The 15,984-nt window shown below is 56.5% G+C and overlaps 2 protein-coding genes across 2 annotated transcripts in view; one reads left to right on the top strand and one right to left on the bottom strand.

Moving 5' to 3' along the window:
- VOLCADRAFT_96360 (uncharacterized protein) overlaps positions 1-3,893 on the top strand; it is a gene marked incomplete at both ends in the record, with an annotated part of 4,702 nt that extends 809 nt beyond the window's left edge. Inside the window, 3 exons of the mRNA XM_002955430.1 lie at positions 403-530; positions 603-2,567; positions 3,877-3,893. Of these exons, the coding sequence (XP_002955476.1) occupies positions 403-530; positions 603-2,567; positions 3,877-3,893 (2,110 nt within the window). The remainder of the gene's footprint in view (positions 1-402; positions 531-602; positions 2,568-3,876) is intronic.
- A 7,021-nt stretch (positions 3,894-10,914) lies between these two features.
- On the bottom strand, positions 10,915-15,885 carry VOLCADRAFT_121434 (uncharacterized protein; the record flags this gene model as incomplete). Its single annotated transcript, XM_002955367.1, has 11 exons — positions 10,915-10,973; positions 11,162-11,306; positions 11,840-12,063; positions 12,518-12,729; positions 12,835-13,079; positions 13,333-13,366; positions 13,870-14,091; positions 14,359-14,466; positions 14,813-14,973; positions 15,211-15,422; positions 15,834-15,885. The coding sequence occupies 11 exons, from the start codon at positions 15,883-15,885 to the stop codon at positions 10,915-10,917; spliced, it is 1,674 nt and encodes a 557-aa protein (XP_002955413.1).
- Positions 15,886-15,984: the final 99 nt, after the last annotated feature.

The raw sequence follows: 15,984 nt of genomic DNA, 5'->3' as shown, positions 1-15,984 counted from the left end.
AATATGCCGATGTACAAACACAGTGCGATTACCTTGTCTTGCCAGTACTAGTAGACCGTCAGACATACGGTTCGTATACATAAGGTATAAGACTATAAAACCGTGACAAGCGCAAATGACTTACTATATTTCATTAGCTTTGGTGATAAAAATATTTATCTATCTTGTGTCAGGTCTCAGGTTACAGCACATTTACCTGCGTGCTTGCGTACGGTCCCCAATTCCTGTATCGCTGGAGCAAGCTTCAATCTGGGGAGTTTGAGAGAGCATAACATAGCATAAGGTAATATAAATCTTAAATATAATCTTGATGAGAAAGTAAAACACCATGTTTCTTCGGCTATAGCCCTCCTTGCAGCCGTTGTTGCTATGGTGCATCAAACTGCTGCTCGCCTAACACAGTCATGCCACCCCTTTGCCACGAAATCACGCAGAACTCCAGAGGCACACAGCATCTATGAGGCGGACGTCAACGATGCTCCGTCCCGTCTTCGCACTTCTTATCGTTGGCGCTTTGGCATCATGCCAGGGTACGTTTCGCTATAGTCCTCGTGCTATCAGTTAGACAGAATGGTTACGTTTTCCCACCTGCAATATCGCAGGAGCCTGGGCTCGAGGCATCCCCAGCCGGGAGCTCCTAAGCAAAGAGGATGGTCGTAAGGATGGTCGAGATATCTCCAAGCCTTCAGGGCACAACGAGACCCATCCAACGATGCCGCCAATGACGTACAACGCCAGCCGCCCGGACTGCAATGGCACCAAGGGCAATGAAACCCACCCACCCGCCGCTTTGCCGGCCAAGGGCCACGGCCGCGGTCTGCTGGGGAAGAGTGGCAAGGGTGGCAAGGACGACTTCTCCAAGCCTTCGGAGCACAACGGGACCCATCCAAAAATGCCGCCGATGCCGTACAACGCCAGCCGCCCGGACTGCAATGGCACCAAGGGCAATGAAACCCACCCACCCGCCGCTTTGCCGGCCAAGGGCCACGGCCGCGGTCTGCTGGGCAAGAGTGGCAAGGGCGGCAAGGACGACTTCTCCAAGCCTTCAGGGCACAACGAGACCCATCCAACGATGCCGCCGATGCCGTACAACGCCAGCCGCCCGGACTGCAATGGCACCAAGGGCAACGAAACCCACCCACCCGCCGCTTTGCCGGCCAAGGGCCACGGCCGCGGTCTGCTGGGCAAGAGTGGCAAGGGCGGCAAGGACGACTTCTCCAAGCCTTCAGGGCACAACGAGACCCATCCAACGATGCCGCCGATGCCGTACAACGCCAGCCGCCCGGACTGCAATGGCACCAAGGGCAATAAAACCCACCCACCCGCCGCTTTGCCGGCCAAGGGCCACAGCCGCGGTCTGCTGGGCAAGAGTGGCAAGGGTGGCAAGGACGGCTTCTCCAAGCCTTCGGAGCACAACGAGACCCATCCAACCATGCCGCCGATGCCGTATAACGCCAGCCGCCCGGACTGCAATGGCACCAAGGGCAATGAAACCCACCCACCCGCCGCTTTGCCGGCCAAGGGCCACGGCCGCGGTCTGCTGGGCAAGAGTGGCAAGGGTGGCAAGGACGGCTTCTCCAAGCCTTCGGAGCACAACGAGACCCATCCAACCATGCCGCCGATGCCGTACAACGCCAGCCGCCCGGACTGCAATGGCACCAAGGGCAATAAAACCCACCCACCCGCCGCTTTGCCGGCCAAGGGCCACGGCCGCGGTCTGCTGGGGAAGAGTGGCAAGGGTGGCAAGGACGGCTTCTCCAAGCCTTCGGAGCACAACGAGACCCATCCAACCATGCCGCCGATGCCGTACAACGCCAGCCGCCCGGACTGCAATGGCACCAAGGGCAATAAAACCCACCCACCCGCCGCTTTGCCGGCCAAGGGCCACAGCCGCGGTCTGCTGGGCAAGAGTGGCAAGGGTGGCAAGGACGGCTTCTCCAAGCCTTCGGAGCACAACGAGACCCATCCAACCATGCCGCCGATGCCGTACAACGCCAGCCGCCCGGACTGCAATGGCACCAAGGGCAATGAAACCCACCCACCCGCCGCTTTGCCGGCCAAGGGCCACGGCCGCGGTCTGCTGGGCAAGAGTGGCAAGGGTGGCAAGGACGGCTTCTCCAAGCCTTCGGAGCACAACGAGACCCATCCAACCATGCCGCCGATGCCGTACAACGCCAGCCGCCCGGACTGCAATGGCACCAAGGGCAATGAAACCCACCCACCCGCCGCTTTGCCGGCCAAGGGCCACGGCCGCGGTCTGCTGGGCAAGAGTGGCAAGGGTGGCAAGGACGGCTTCTCCAAGCCTTCGGAGCACAACGAGACCCATCCAACCATGCCGCCGATGCCGTACAACGCCAGCCGCCCGGACTGCAATGGCACCAAGGGCAACGAAACCCACCCACCCGCCGCTTTGCCGGCCAAGGGCCACGGCCGCGGTCTGCTGGGCAAGAGTGGCAAGGGCGGCAAGGACGGCTTCTCCAAGCCTTCGGAGCACAACGAGACCCATCCAACCATGCCGCCGATGCCGTACAACGCCAGCCGCCCGGACTGCAATGGCACCAGCCCCGGTAACGACACACCCGCCGCTTTCCGGTTACAAGGGTGGCGGACGTGGTCTCCGTGGCAATCTTTCGGGGATGGTCAACCTGTTGTAGCGTTCAGGAGAGTGCTGGATGTCATGGTACGTACCCGAGTGTATGTAATGCAGTTTTTTTTATATCTTGGGTTATTTCCGAAAACGCGTGTTAAAGGTTATTACCGGCAATTGTTCCAATCGATTGGCGTGGCACTCTTCAAGCGACTTGGTTGCATTACAGTATGTTCAATTGGATCCCATCCATTCCATCGTACTTCCTTCGATTGGAATCCATCGTACTCTGTTCTATTCCATTTGATTCGTCGTACTCTGTTCTATTTTTATCTTCAAGGGGTTTATGTGCACATTTCCTAACGCAGGGATCACGTTGTGAAGGCGACGTACGGACTCCAGGACTACGAGGTTGTCTGCGCTCGTGAAGCAGCGGTCGAAGGCTGAGCAGCCAAAGCTCTTCAGTTGTCGACTTCGGGGAACGGCCCTGGTGTTTGTTACGATTTTTTTGGGGTTGGCTATCAAGGACTGTCGCGCCACCGTGTCCAGCATATGATAGCATTTTTCAGCATAGGGAAATGCAACGGTACGGTTCTATGGTACGAGTGGCCATGGGGGGTATACCACCATATTGTGCCATCTTGCGCCACAAAGCCAGACGCACGGCACTGTTCCTACAGCTTATTGGAGGTGGAAATTTGGATTCTTTTCTGACTCAACAGCATATGCATGAATTGATGCGCATGCGCTTGTACCTGTGTATTGGTTTGCTGGAGTGCAGGACGCGTGCAATGTGGAGTGATGTGAGGGCACGTAGAGTTTAACTAAACTCGTATTACAATGATGTGCAGGTAGCGAAGTCATATTATTGATTGCGATAGGAGACGATTCTAGTAGTCTAGCGTGCGACGGGAATCTTTAAGAACATTAGACGACAGATAGTTAACCACTCGTGCCCCCGGATATCCGTTTCGTGTAGCATGCGTTGCTTCGATGGGGTTAATGAGTCACGTGACTGTCTCGTAGAGAAACTGCTGAACATAGTTATTCGAGCATTGTCGTCTTTCCTGTGTGGCGGTTTTCGGAAAACTAGGGGGAATGAGCCTTAACTTATTTGAACTCAATATGTTGCTCCTACGCATTGTACGGCGTTTGATGATGGAAGTACCGCGAGGTAACGTGATGTAAAAGCCGCTTCTAGTTGACGAAGGTGATAGATACTTTGAGCTATGGACATGACACATGCACAACAACACACATTCACGGAGTCCGTTCTCCTCATTGCGCAGGAGAACACGCTATTTAGTTGTATTCAACCTGGCACGTTACCGCGCAGGGCCCATAGTATCACGACATCTGCCTCACCCATCACCTAGCCCTCCACCTTCATATAAATATCGAGTGTGCCTCGCTAGGGCGCACACTACCAGCGGTCCAGTCCTCGCCGCTGCTGCCGAACACGCAACTGCCGCATAATGAATAAGGCAACACGCTCCACCGATGCGACTGCGGAGACTTTCGCCATGAAAGCGCAGTGGGCGCCATGGCGGATCCAAAATCTATCAAGAAATGGAGGGTTAAGGGAAGCCGTCAGCGGCTACACCACACGGTGGCCTTGCAGCTACGTGACATGACCTGGCGCGTTCCCTTCCTATGAACCGCTACACCAACATGTACAGTGAGCCCAGCGAATCTATCTGCTTCTGCTTCCAGCAAACCTATATGTCCTAAGTCAAACCGGGGGCAACGTACGACTCACCAATCGCCATACCGTGCATCGGCTTCCTTCTGCCGCACCAAAGGGGTCAGCCAACCCATATCCGTCCGTCGGGGCCCTCTGCGACACGTCTCCGTTTGTGGCGTACTCACCCTGCCTTCGCGGGAGGGAGACCACCAGTTACCGAGTGATCCCACACCCTACCCGCGTTTAGTAACCCGAAGACAATAAAACATATAACACTGGGTCACCCGGTCGATGGCACGTCACAATCTTCTCTTGCAAGGTTGCGATTCGAGCCTCTGCATTAACGGTTACTACTAAGAGGTGCGCTCCACGTTTCCGCGTCATCAAGGCACGTTCGCATTGCCAAGGCACAGTCGCCAATGTGGCGGCAGGAGGCCACCTGCGAACACCTCTCGTGTTGTTGGAGGAACACCTCTCGTGTTGTTGGAGGCCACCTGCGAACACCTCTCGTCCCCGATTATGGAAAGCATCCCGACAAGGACCACCTAGACAGCCACTACAAAATGCATGATGCGAGAGAGCAAACAATGACCAAATGCAACTGACACCGACGTGGAAAAAACACAGCGCTGGCGACCTTTGCGGCACCCTTGCAGAAGAACCTTCAACCTGGAGTCTTAATCCATTCAGTCCCGACCACAATTACATGGTGCGTTTCGACAGAGACCCCAGTGCCGCAGGAGCCCATTTCATAGCACGGAACCTGCCAGTAGCCGTAATCAGTATGGAACTCATTGCCAAGTTTCCCCCAGCAACAGTTTCCCCCAGCAAGTTCGTGCAGCTGCATCGACACCAAGCGCCAGCGGGGAGCCGGGCCTACGACTCGCTGTACACCACGCACGGCAGCCGACATGGACGCTAACTCCGTCATCTGCATCATGACTACCAAGTACCACACAAGTTCTCCTTTCCAAAACCCCAACCACCACCACCCTTGGTCCCATTGAACGCACGATTCTTAAAACACTGTTCGTGACTGCTGCCTGCTCGTGAGCTGCACAGCCCATGATGCATACAGACCCAGTGGCAAGTCACCTGGCAGCCGTGCATCTACGTGGCAGCAAAACCCGGCTCCGCAATCCTGCTCGCCATAAAATCCCCTCATACCCGATTCCATGTGTTAGTTGAGGGAAGCATTGCAATCTCCATGTAATGCTATTCCACCAACCCACCGTAATTTCCGATGTGTTCCGACCTGCCCAAGATGAGCCATGTACCTGTGCCAGTAGCCAGCTAGAAGCACAGCAGCCTGCCTGTCCATGACCGGTGCGGGGCTGCCACACACAGAACCCAGACGGACGGACACATGACGGAAAATCATGCTTTTAAATGTTTCCCTTGGCTCCCGCTCATTCCTATCATGATTGCATGTCGGTGGCCAGGTGGTCTTGGGGGGGATGTGCGGGGTCGTGGGGCTGCCGCCCCACTTCCCCGCACTTTCCCCCTCTCTTGCCCCTTGTTCTTGGAAAGTTTTAGGCGAAAGTTTTTATTGGCTGGCATTAGCAAGCATGTGGGCTGTGTGCCTTTTCCAATGATTGAAACGGTTTGTTTTCTTGCATTGGTCGTACAGTGCAAATTGCCCACACATTGCTAGTTGTTGCAACAGTAAAGTATAAGCAATTGACGAAGTGTAAGGAGAATGTCAGTATGGAGAATTAAGCATCTAAATTTGTGATTACAGTCGAGGTCCCCCCCATTTAAACAGGGCAGGTTGCAGGTTGTCCGCCGTCACCAGCATGTCGTTGGCAGTGTGCACCGCGCTGTTGCCTCCGCCACCGCCGCTGCCGTCGGGCATGTTAGACTTAGCGCTGTCAGCGCTACCACCCGAGCAGCGGTGGACTTCCCGACTCTCCGCCGCCGCCACTGCTGCTGCTGTCGGGTTGGCAGGCCGTCACTGACCGGGGCTGCGGCGTGTGCAGGGACTGCCGTTGACTGCGGGTGTTGCGATGGAAGGGGTGTTGTTGGGGTCGCCAGGGGCGGGGTAGCCGCTGGGGTCGGCAGCATGGCGGGCGGTGTAGAGCCGCCGATAGTGTCCCTGCCGCCGGGGCAGGCGGGGCTAGTGCCGAAGAGGGTGCCCGCCTGTTGTGAACCGGGCCGTGGCGGTCGTCATCGAAGGTGACGTCACTGCTCACGGTCACCTTGCCCTCGACATGGACGCGGTGGGTGGCCGTGCCGTGCTCCGGTCAGCGGTAGGTTCCCGCCTTTGCACGAGGACTGAGTTTGTCCTGCTGGCTGGCTGGGATGCGGATGTAGGCCAGGCAGCCGAAGGTGTGGAGGTGGCTGACGTCGGGGGGGACGCCGTGATAAGCTGCCCACGGTGTGGCCTCCCGGCCCTGAGAGGGGGCCACATTGCGCAGGAGGTTGGTGTAGAGTGCAGCCTCCAGCCAGTAGCTGACCGGGAGTGCTGTATCATGCAGCATCGCCCGCACACGGTCGAAGAGTGTGTGGTTGAGTCGCTCCACCGCTCCGTTCTGCTCTGGGTTGTACGGCGCCGAGTGGGTGTGTGCGGTGCCGTGCTGGCGCAGCCACTGCTCCAGTTGCTTGGCGATTTACTCACCACCGTTGTCGCTGTGCAGCGTGTGCACCCGTGCGTGGTTCGGGTGGCGGGCCTCCAGCTGTGTCACCATGTCCTGCAGCACTTTGCCCATTGGCTCTTGCTGGCCAGCGTGCGGACGGCGAACAGACCGGTGGCACCATCCAGCAGCGTCAGCAAGTAGCGTGCACCCCCTCGGCCCATGGTGGGCATGGGCCCGCACAGGTCAGAGTGTACGACCTCCAGTGCGTGCTATGGCCGGTTGCCACGGCTGGGGTGGGCGGTTGCGGTGGCCTTCACGGTGACACAGGCCTCGCAGACGGCCTCCACCGCCTGGCGCAGTGCCGCTGGAGTGACCTGTGGCCCCTACACCAGCTGCTTGCTTATCAGCTGCTTCAGCACGCGGTAACCGAGGTGACCGTACTGGCAGTGCAGGCGCTGTGCTGCCGCAAGTTCGGCGACTGAGCATTCAGTGGCCCCGGGGCTGCCGTTGCCTGGTTGCCCTTTGCCGTTGCTGTCGCCGTTCGGTTGGCCTCCACCGGTGTGGCTGCCGGCGGTGCTGCCGCCACGGGTGCTGGTGATGGTGGCGGCACTTCCGCCAGCGCTGCTACCTGCGGCCTGGCCCCTGCCAGCTCTGTCGCCCGTGGTGCTGAGGGCATTGACGGTGACGTCGGTCGGCGCCTGCAGGTCCACGTCCATGCATAGTGCCCACGCTCACTCCATGCGGTTATAGACGGGCTGTTGTGCAGGAGGCTGATGCATGAGAACCAGCAGCCCGTCTTGTCCATGCTGAACGTGACCGAGTAGCCGCGTGTCATGAGGTCTGTCGACCTCTCACGAGGTCGACAGACGTCAGGGTGAGGCCCGAGCTGGGGACGTGCAGCACATTGTGCAGCTGGACATTGTGTACATCACGAGTATGCAGGTGCAGCTTCCCTGTTCCCACGACATGTTGCCCCACCCCATTAGCCGTGGCGCGCCGGCGGGGACATGGTTGTGCAGCAGGAAGCGGTCACCCGTGAGGTGGTATGGTGAGCCTGAGTCGAGGGTGACTCGTGAGCTGCTTCCACTGCGGTCGATGACCAGCACTGGGTCACGGTTCTGGCGTGGGCTGCTTCTGCTGCTGCCCGAGCCGCTGCCACTGCTGCCGCCTGCAGTGTCGCCACCGTTGTGGTGGCTGTTGCCGCATCGAGCACGGCCACATTCACGTGCTCCGTCGGCCCTGCTGTGACCGCTATTGCCACTGCCAGTGCCCCTGCCGCCACCGTCACGGTGGCGGTTGCAGCTGCCTCAACTGATGTTGCCGGCGGCGTGCAGCTGCTCGAATGTGTTGCTGCGGTGAAGGCCGACGGACTCGTCCGCCTGCTTAACGGGACATTCGCGAATGTAGTGACCAGGCTGTCCGCAGTAGTGGCAGGTGTCGCCGGCCCCCACGGCGCCTGCAGCACCGGCGGCGCTGCCGATTCCACTGGCAGCACGGCCAGGGCCGACAGCTCCCACCAGGCTTGTCTTGCTTGCTTGGGTCTTAAGGTTGTTCTCCTTCTCACGCAGCATGAGCACGAGCTGTGGGGTCGTTAAGTTGGGCTGATACATCGTGAACTCGATGGTGATGGTGCACTGCGGAGGCAGGCCATGGAGAATGGCGTGGTGCATCGTGCTCTCGTCCCACTGGCCGCCGGCCACGATTATATTGCTACGGAGCTGCTCTGCCTGCTGGACGAAGTCAGTGGTTGTCTTCCCATCGCGCATGCTCAGCTGCTTCTGCGGCTCCAACAGGCTCAGCCGGGCCTAGGATGCAGAACGCAACTGTTGCTGTAAGAGCTGCATGGCGGCGAGAATGGTCTGGCAATTCCTGAGCAACTGCTTGATGGGGAGTTCACAGGACAGATGCAGGTAGCCGAGCGCCTGTGCGTCCTCCTCCAGGGCGTCTTGGGCGTTGCGGCCCGGAGGCGACGGGTGTTGATGTAGTCTTCAACTTGGATGTTGCAAAGAAATTGCCTAAGTCGCCGAGCCACTGGGAGTAGTTCGACCCATCCGAGAGGAGGACACCCTTACATCCCTTCCCCATGATGGTTGCCTAGCGAGCATGACTGATCAAGCCGCGTTCCCCGCCGCCTTCCTGGCAACTAGTTGATGGTATGATGCATCGTTGTTGCGGCGTACGATGGCTCCTACTGCGATTTATGCCCTTTCAGCCTCCCAGGCATGTCCCCACTTGCCTCACAGCCACCAACACATCTCACGGCGGGGGTTTAATTGTGTGCGTGTTGGATGCAGCGTTCCCCGGCACATTTCGGCAAATAGTTGATGGCGTCATACATCGTTGGCACGGTGTAAGACAGTGCCTGATGCGATTTATGCGTCTGGAAGCCCTTTCAGCCTCCCAGGCATGTCCCCTCACAGCCAGCTTGGGTCTAATTGCGTGCGCGTTCGCATGCGGCATATGTCCCGCCGCCTTTCTGGCATCTATTGATGGTATGATGAATCGTTGTGCGATGTAAGGCTGCGCCTGATGCGATCTCGTTTGCGGAAGGGCCCCTGAGTGCTGCCAAACATGTTATTCTCTCATGAGACAGCGTGAAGGTTAACGAACTGAGTATGCGACCAACACATAAAACATCGCATGTGAACTGTTATGTCATGCGATTAATCAAAGTAAATCGTGTGTGTTTGGTGTGTGTTTGGTGTGTTAGGCCGAAGTAAACTTGACGCAACGAGCCTTAAACGCAACATTTGTTTGCATGCGAATTGCGTTGCGACATGTGTGCGTTTGGTGTGTGTTAGGCCGCGTTAAGCTTTACGCAATCAGCCTTCATACGCATGAAACGCAACATGTATTCGCATGTGAATAGCCTTGCGGACTGTGTGCGTTTGATGTGCGATTGGACGCGTATTGCTTTACGCATTGTCTCCCCACACGCACGAATCGCAATATGAAATCTCATGCGTATCGCCTTGCTACACATGCGCGTATGCTTTGCGTTTCAACATACGCACGGATGAATTGCTCAAGTCGACCAAAACGACGCAAGTTTATTTCCAAATGAACCTTTACAATCTGAAAATTATAAAATTTAAAAATTTTAGCCAGGAGGGCCGATTTCCGCTTTTTCATAGCCGTTGTGCGTTAGCTCTTTGCGTTACAAAAACATGCTCATTCGCACCTAACTCTAAGATTCGCACCGTCACGCGAACTAACGTGAACTAACGCGGATTTACGCGATCACCCGTCGTCATAGTGTGTCGTGGTCATGGCGAGCAGGACCACAATGCTGAACGTCAGCGATTGTACCGACAATGACAACATTTACTAGCTTTATATTCACTAGCAGTCCAAGGCTTTAATGAATTTATTGACTCAAGGATCAGTCTATCACAACGATAACGGCGAAGGAAAAGAAGCCAAACTAACCTTACAATTTGTGAAAAGAAGAAGTCATATGTAATACACAGTATTTGCTATTTATGTACTGGGGTAAATACTGGCTGAACAGCAAGCAGATCGGTCGTGCGATGATGCCGTGCGAAATCTTGCCGCCGCCGAAAAGTGCGTAACAGCACTACCTACATTTTCGTTTTTATGGCATTGTAAATTTGCATTTGATTAAGTTGGTTCACCACTTTTGGCAGGCAAAATGGACGCAGACGCGGAACACAGTGCTTTACCACACAGCATCAAGCACGCTACAAGGCGAAAGATCAATATGCTTAAACTTGCTGTCATATACTTAAAAGAAATTGTTGCAGATTCCGCTTAGCAGGTAGAGCCAGCGACGGATAGATTTCCCTTTAGGCCGTACGACTTGAGGGCCTTGTTCATTGGCCTTCTTCCCTATAGAGAGTGTACGGCATCATTGGCCTTCTTCCCTATAGAGACTGTACGGCATCATTGGCCTTCTTCCCTATAGAGACTGTACGGCAGTATCATTTTTTACCTAAGAGGTTACCTTTTTAGATTTAGAAATAACGGAAAAATCATTTTTTACCTAAGAGTTACAGCTTTTCAGAAAGAACTAACAGCAACTACTACTATTATAAATTTTTGGCCGATCATTGGCGAGCGCAATAATGAGCGGTAGCAATGAAGCCCGTGGCAAAGACCTGACGGCCTGCATGCAAATGCAAACACATGCGCTCTAGGGCGTGACCGCCCACTTGGGACCTGGTTGATGTATTTGGTTTTGGTTTCTAGATCACGATTATAAGCTACTACGGCCCCATGGTGCAGCCAGGCACTTGACGAGTTTCACTTCAGCGTCTAGTCTCGGCCTTGCGAATCCTGCATCCTACGCCTGACCGTCTGCCTGTTGTTGTTGTTGTTGTTGTTGCTGCTGCTGCTGCTGCGGTGCAGCTATCGCGGCGTGACTTGACACAAGTTTGGCTGCGCGCGCCACCTCAAGGTCCCAGTTGAACCGGGAGACCACTACTGCCAAAATGATGGCCTGCACGCGTGCGCATAATCAGCAGCACACCGGTAAAGGGAACGCCTGCCAACATAATAATTAAGATACCCAACCAACGACACAGCAGTCGAGAACACGGGAGTCCTACACCGGGCTGTCAAGTCAAGAGATGATGGCGGGACAGAAGCAGAATGTAATAGGCTGGCACGGTACGACAGAGTCGTTAAGCTAACGGAAGAAAGAAGTCCACGGGATAGGCGATGGGGGGACATAGGGCAGGATGGCAGGACAGGCAGGGAAGACGGCACGGACGCAATGGACGGGCTTGGGGAACAGCAAAGTCGCCGGAACTCTTTACGAGAAACAGCAAAATCTCGCATCACAGGAAAAGAGGGGTCAAGGACGCCGCAGCCCAAACGTGCTAATACCCGTTTTGCAGGCGAAGCAGTCTACAATACCCTTCCTAAGGTACAGACGGCAAGGGCAACACGCCTGGTATGCCGCAGCGTTCACTAGAAGTTCCATTAGCCCACTAGATTCGGCCCCAGCCGTCCAGCCTGCCCTCCGCCCACCTGCAAGGATGTAGCAGCCGCCAGCCCGCACCAAAAGCCCACCACATCCAGGTGGGCCGTGAAGCCCAGCAGCATCGCCAGCGGGCAGCCCACCAGCCAGTACCCAACCAGGTTGAGCACCGCACCCCAGGTCTGACGTCCCGCGCCACGCAGCACACCGCCCAGCACCGCCACTAGCCCGTCGCCCACCGCGCTGGCAGCCAGAGCAGGCATAATGCGGCCAACTACGGTACACACACACGCATAGACACACACACACAGAAAGCCTAACACGTCGCTGAACTGCGGAGCTCGCTTCGGTAAAGTTATTCGTGTTACACGATTGGCACTTCCCGCATGGTGGCGCTCACCTTTTTGAAACACACGGCGGCAGGATTATGGGAGAAGCTGAAGAGCGGGAGGAGGCATGAACCGCGGGTGAACCAAGAGTGCAGTAGGATTACCGGTACTCGTCGTCACTTAGCTAGCGGCTTAGCCCAGCTAATTAAGATCTTAACGGAAACAAACCTATCCGTCCCCCTAACCTCCTCTCTGCTCTGGTCCAGGACGCGTCATTCCACGACCCGCCCGGAATTCCCCTAGGTCCTAGGCGTTTCCCTCCCCCAAAGCAAGCCCCCAAAAGTACTCACAGCCCTACTCAGCCCAATCTCAGCGCCCATGTGCCCGTGCCCAGCGCACCGTTGTACACGATCTCGGTCTCCAAGGTGAACACCCGGGCCACCAGGTGCCGGCCCGCGAACAGCCCTGCAGCCAGAACCAGCTGCAACACCACGGCGGCGGACAGGGCGGCCCGTGCGGCGGTGCGCGCGGCCCCCGCGGAGCCCGCACCCAGCGCATTGGCCACTCGAGTGTTCGTGGCGGTGCCCAGCGACATGGGAATCATATACGTCCTGAATGTGTGGAATGTGAAGAGTGAAGGAAAAACACGTCGTTTACGTTATTGTGCCGTACAATGTGTAATGTGATCCATTGCTGGAGGTCCATGGCGCCGCCACCGCATGGCGTGTTTTGGGGAAAGCCCGTTCGGCCGGTGTTCGCCAATGGCTAAGTGCCCAATAGCTAATTGCCCAATAACTAAGTGCCCAATAGCTAAGTGCCCAATTGCTAAGTGCCCAATAGCTAAGTGACCAATTGCTAAGTGCCCAATAGCTAAGTGCCCAATTGCTAAGTGCCCAATAGCTAAGTGCCCCATAGCAAAGTGCCCCATAGCTAAGCCCAGCACCCAATAAGCACCCAGCAGCTGCCCACCACGAGGTGATGTTGAAGGATATCCCCATTACGGCCACCGCCACGCGCGCAAAGTCGCCCAGAGAGCCTGCCAAGCAAATCAACCAAGCGGCCGGTCGGTCAGTCGCTCAGTTGTGCGGGGGTTACGTTATGAAAGGTGAAACGGGATTTGGATACCCCATGGACTTGAAAGGAGAGGTTTAGGGCCGAGTACCGTATCGGGGGCCTGCAGCGCTGTGTGGGGATGTGCGGGATGTCGCACGCACGTTTGCAGCATACCAAGCAGCCATGGCAACGGCACTGCAGCACCAGCAGCAGCAAGCAGCAGCAGCAGCAGCTGGGGATCCTGAGCAGCCATCCCTGTTCCCGCGGACGGACAGCCCACGAACAGACTCGAAAATGGTGCAACCCCCACACGCAACCAACCAACCAACCAACCAACACATACAAACACACAGACACGCGCACGTTACGTCACCTCAACGGTAACGCACGTCACCACGAACGCACCCGCCATGAAGATCACCAGCTCAAAAATCCTGTGGAAGTTGCGTTTTCGGTATGGGCCGAGGGGTTGTTCACGGCAATAGGTTACACGGCCGCGAAGCGGGTTGGGGCCCACTCAAGGCCTTCGGGTACGAGTGCTCTTCATCCCCAACAAGTTGCCCAAAGAGACTTCCCGCCCAGGGACTCGCCCGTATCCGTAGGTGCCCCCTTCCCCTTCCCAGAATCTGATCTGGGCCGCATCTGAAGGATTGCCTTCCTAAACCCCGAATCCCACGCCTCAATATCCGGCTTCTCACCACCATTCCATGCAAATCATGGCGGCTGAAGGCGCAGCAAAGCGCAGGTACGTCCCCCAGTCCGAAAATGCCCGCCAGCTGAAACCTGCCCAGGTTCGCCGCGGAGAGTTGTTCTTGTACTGCAGCCATTCCCGTAGAACAGTGTACGCTATGAGCAGCAGGGTATATGTGGCCGTCGACGCCAGGAAAGCCCAGGCCGCGCCGTCCAGACCCAACTCAAACCTGAGGGGGCAACTTTAGGGCACCTCAAAACTGAATCGTGGAAAGATTTCATGCCGTCATGTCCAAAGGGCAAAGCTATGATATTATATGCTCATGCTAATAAAACCAAGCAGGAATGTGTGAACTGATGACGGGGTCTAAAAATGAGTTTTTTTTAACAAATCTGATTGATTGGATCCTGTGACTTCGAAACCTTCCTGCCGCCGCGATGCACCTTTTGTCACCACCACCGCCATCACCATCATCACCGGCGCCTTCATCCCGCACCTGTATATGAGCAGCCAGTTGTACGCGGGGCACAGCGCCGCCGTGATGATGGTGCAGATCATGGGCGGCCGCACCTCCTGCTGCGTCACCAGGTAGCGGTACATGCAGCTGGAGGCGGCGGACAGGAACACGGCCGGAGTGGCTATGGCCAGGTACCTAAGCACGGAACAAGCGCGCATAAGCAGCAGCAGCACAGCCAGACGGCACACGAAATACAAGCGGGAAGGGAGGCCAGATAGGAGTGAGAAGTGAAAGAAAGGATTAATGCAAAGGAAGGGAGAGGAAAAGTATGCAGGATCGGCAGAATAAGCGCAATGAACAGGACTATGGCCTGGTGTGTAACGGAAGCTGCAACTATGTGCGACGCGTCCGTTCAATCTGGGTTGGATGCCTCCTGAAACCTACCAATTTATCCAACCCTGAGCCGCCCCGCCTGAAAAACCCCAACCACCACCTGCTGGCCCCCGTTACAATCTCCGGCTCCTGGTGCAGCACCAGCAGCAGCCGGTGCGCCTGTGTCCAGAATAGCGAGATGGGCACGCAGGCCACCCAGCAGATGAGCAAGGCCCGCTGCAGCACCAGACCCAGCATGGCATAATTCCCCGCACCGTAGGCCTGCGAGGGGGCGTGCATGCAAGGTGGAGCGGTTGGGCTATCTTGCCGGGGTTGGACGGGCGCGTCCACGAAGCACATGTCTACGTAAGCTACACCGCCGCCACACATTCTGCTTCGCCACCAGACCTTAGACCTTGCGGGGGAAACTCAGGCCAGCAGGCTCCCATGTCACCACCCGCCCACCCACTAGGATTTCATTTGGGTCCGTGATTCTGTCCTTCCTTATCATGCACCCACCTGGCCGCATAGCGTCTCCATGCCCGCCGATAGCCCAATGACTAGGCTGTAGCCCGTTATGTTGTAGAAGGAGCTGGCCATTACAGCAGCCGACAGCTTGACCTTGTCATTTAGGTGGCCAATAAAGGCGGTGGAGATGACCGATAGCATGAAGCCAGACAGGTTCTGCAACACCAGCGGGCCAGAGAGACGCGCCAACCTGGGAGCATGGGCTCGTTGGCGGCGGCAGTAGCAGGAAGAGCAGCGTGCACAGTAGCGAATTGGAATTTGTGTATCGTTTGAGCTACTTGGGGTTTGCAAGCAGGGATCCTATCCGCATGTCGGGCCAAACTGTGGACGTATGGACTGAATGGCGCGATAGAGCAGACGTGAATTCGGTGGCCGGTGGCGGCGGAGGGAGGCGGGTTGGTGTAGGATCCCTAACGGGACCCCAACAGCTAGGTTTGTATCAGTTGTGGTTATAAGTAATACACACGCAGGAATGTGGCTCTGGCGTTGCTCCGAAAGATTCCGTGGTTGGTGTTGGCCAGAGTGGGGCCATGTGTCAAATTTCGCATGTTGGGAGGTTAGGACTGCACGTCCTCCTGCTTGCTTTGACCAAGAAATTGTATGTTTTGCCTTACCTGCCAAGTTCCAAAACAATTTGGGACTTCCCCGTTTGACCTCCATAGACATCGCTTTCGGAGGGGAGCAAAAGCGGCTCCTCTAACCCGTTAGCTGACTGACAGCTGGATCTAGGGGATCGTTCTTCGCTTGGCTTGCTAGGCATGTCTT

The sequence above is a fragment of the Volvox carteri genome (genome assembly GCF_000143455.1).
Source record: "Volvox carteri f. nagariensis unplaced genomic scaffold VOLCAscaffold_51, whole genome shotgun sequence".
NCBI classification, from domain to species: Eukaryota; Viridiplantae; Chlorophyta; class Chlorophyceae; order Chlamydomonadales; family Volvocaceae; genus Volvox; species Volvox carteri.
The sequence above is the reverse complement of the archived record's forward strand: the minus strand, read 5'-3'. Positions and strand labels throughout refer to the sequence as shown.